This window comes from Sorex fumeus, unplaced genomic scaffold, assembly GCF_029834395.1.
Source record: "Sorex fumeus unplaced genomic scaffold, SorFum_2.1 ptg000094l, whole genome shotgun sequence".
NCBI lineage: Eukaryota > Metazoa > Chordata > Mammalia > Eulipotyphla > Soricidae > Sorex > Sorex fumeus.
In genome coordinates, this window is record NW_026606151.1 from 23236117 (window position 1) to 23239283 (window position 3167).

General features: G+C 45.9%; 1 protein-coding gene across 1 annotated transcript; it reads right to left on the minus strand.

Moving 5' to 3' along the window:
- Positions 1-227: 227 nt before the first annotated feature.
- On the minus strand, positions 228-1196 carry LOC130040228 (olfactory receptor 14J1-like). The gene has a single exon (XM_056132239.1). It carries the CDS (start codon positions 1194-1196, stop codon positions 228-230), a length of 969 nt encoding a protein of 322 aa, XP_055988214.1.
- Between the last annotated feature and the right edge of the window lie 1971 nt (positions 1197-3167).

Below are 3167 nucleotides of genomic sequence, written 5' to 3' on the forward strand. Positions count from 1 at the left end.
TACTTAAAATAAACTTCAATATGTGGGTCCAGAGTGACAGTGCAACACTAGGGCTCTTGCCTTACATGCTGCTGATTAAAGTTTGATTCCAAGCAACACATAAAATCCTCTAGTCCACCAGGAATGAGCCCTGAGCACAGTAATAGGAGTAACCACTAAGAATATCAGGTATGGCACAAAACACAGTAAACACTAAATTTAGCAAACAATTCTATAAATATTACCATTTATATATTGAACTTGTCTCCCAATAGGGAATGAATGGAAGTAAGTGCTCCTTTCCTTCTTTGAAACATCTTTCTGAGAGCCAACTTTATGGCTTTGTTTCTCAGGCTATAGATCAATGGATTCAATGCCGGGGGCACTACGGTATACATGATAGTGAGCAACATGTCCAAAGCAGTTGGAACCTCAGAATGAGGCTTGAAAAACTCGAAGGTGGAAGTAGAAAGAAACAAGATGACGACAGCAAGGTGGGGGAGGCAAGTGGAGAAGGCCTTGGCTCTGCCCTCCGCAGATGGCATCTTCAGCACGGAAGAGAATATGTGCACGTAGGAGAACCCAATAAATGTGAAACAGACAAGTGCCAGGAAAGCTGTAAAAAGAGTGACGTCGATCTCATTCATAAACTCACTGGAGCAGGAGAATCTCAGGATCTGGGGGATATCACAGAAGAACTGGTGAATGATGCGGGGGCCACAAAAGTGAATGGAGAAAGTAGCTGTCGTATGCATGACTCCAGAGATAGTCCCAGTGACCCAGACGCCAGTGACGCCATGGACACAGGTTCTGACATTCATAATGACGCTGTAGCGCAGGGGCAGGCAGATGGCCATGTAACGGTCATAAGACATCACCGTGAGCATGAACACCTCTGCAGAACCACAGGTCATCAAAGCAAAGCACTGCACGATGCATTCCCAGAGGGAAATATTCCTGCTGTGCTTGAAAGAGTTGTAAATGAATCTCGGCACAGTCACAGAAATGTAGCAGAGATCCAACAAGGAGAGATGCTTCAGGAAGAAATACATGGGGGACTGGAGACTGTCATCCAGGGAAGTCGCGGTGATGATGAGCATGTTGCCAATTAAAGCCAACAAGTATAAGATCAAGAACACAGAAGCATAATAGAGCTCTTCCTCAGGTTTAGATGAAAATCCCATGAGAAGAAACCCACTTGTGGTGAAATTATCCATCGCCTCTGACCTCTTGTGGTTGACTGCAAGACAAGATGAAATCTGTTGAATAGAATTTTTTTTTGATAATTCAGGCTTTATTCAGGTCTCCCAAAGAAGAATAGAAAGAGCTATGCTTGGAATATCACGTTTCACTCAAATGAGAGAAGGAATCCGGAGTTCTGACATCCGTCGACAATCAAGGATCAGGGACGCTGTCTCATTAGCCAAGGTGTCGAAAATCAGATGGGCTGGTCACGTAATGAGATTTAAAGACGACCGTTGGACTAGAGCTGTTACTGATTGGATTCCACGGGATGTCAAAAGACCGCGTGGCCGCCCACCTACCAGATGGTCAGACTTCTTCGTCAAGATCATGGACGATCGGTTTGAGGCCCTTCATGTTCCCGGAGCGAACAGATGCCATTGGGCTACACTAGCACGCGACAGGGACAAATGGAGACGTTACTGGCGCCCGCTCGAGCAAATCGACGACTAACGGGAAGTTAAGTGATTTAAGTGAATTCAGGCTTTGTGTAGTGATAGCTATCTCAATCCAGTAGGTCTATTTAAAGAGAATGGCTATTGGATATAAAGAATTATGCATTTAACATTGCCATTTCAATTTTACAAATGACAACAATGGAGGATCCTCAGACAAAGATGAAAAGAAATCATAATACAGGAGACTAGGACATATGTCAAGGGTTTTTAGGTGATGTTTTGTTGATGAAACAGACCTTCATCCTTTTTATTTTTTTCTTGTGAGTTTTGGAAATTTCTAGAGTTTGTTTTTAGGCCACTCTCAGTGATGCTGATAGCCTCTCCCTGCCCTGTTCTCATGGCTTTCTGGGAACCAGCTGTGCAGGACCAGAGCGTGGGATTCCTGCATGCAAAAGACCACTTTGCCTCCTCATGATTTGATCCCTTGCAACAGTTGGTTTCTGAGCATTGCCAGTGAGCACTCAAACACTGGGGGCCATCAAACACTGCCAGACAGAATCTCTCATCCCCATATGACATGATCCTAGGGGCACATCTTTTGGGTTCCTAGCTCTGAACTGTAACTGTGTTTTACAGGATCTCATGAGAGTGGCCCAGGGGTCCCATCAGCAGTGGCTGGGTTCTCCTGCCCTTAATACACCAAACATATATACAGACAACTACACATATGTGCACATAAAAATGAAACTACGAACAAACTGGCAGGCTACGGAATGTAGCCTGCAACAGGGCAGAGTCTGGCAAACTCCCCGTGGCATACCAAATATGCCAAATACCAGTAACAATGATGGGTCTCATTCTCCTAAAGAGCCTTGAATATAATCTCAGGGCTAGGATGAAAGAGACGTTACTGGGGCCTGCTCGAGGCAATCGACGAAGAAAGTGCTCCCTGGTACTGGAGGGCCATAGGTGCATGGACCCTGAGGTCCTAGAATGGAGCAGCTGCCCCTGTGTGTGAGAGTCTCTGGGAATGGTTGCAGGTCCCTTGAGAGCTGCTGTGAACAGCCCTCTCCCTCCAAAGTGCCCTTCACCCAGCACACCTCTTGTAAATAAGCTTCTAAATTCCATTCACTGTCATAAGCCTCCCTATTTACCCATCACTACAGAGCACAGTGACTCTTGTGGGAGTTTTCTAATTTGGTCATGCTTGAGGAAAACGTTCCTAATGCTCTTTCTTCTTTCTCAAGTTTTTCTTCTTGGAATGAAAAAAGATTGCCAACTGGTTTTACAGTAAGGTGGAAACAAAGGACCAGAGGGGAAAACTAACCTCAGACTCTGGGAAAACTCTGTGATACCCTCGAGAAAGGGAAGGAAGGTAGGAGATGAGGCTGCAGACTTGTGAGCAAAGACACTGGATCCAGCCAGCCAGTGCCCAGCCAGGACCAAGAGGACAGGCACCGTAGCTGGACCAGAGGGAGTAGTGAGGCTCATCTGCACGATGTGAGGTGATTGTGGTTAAGTCCCGGGATGTGAAAGTGCCGGGTAGGC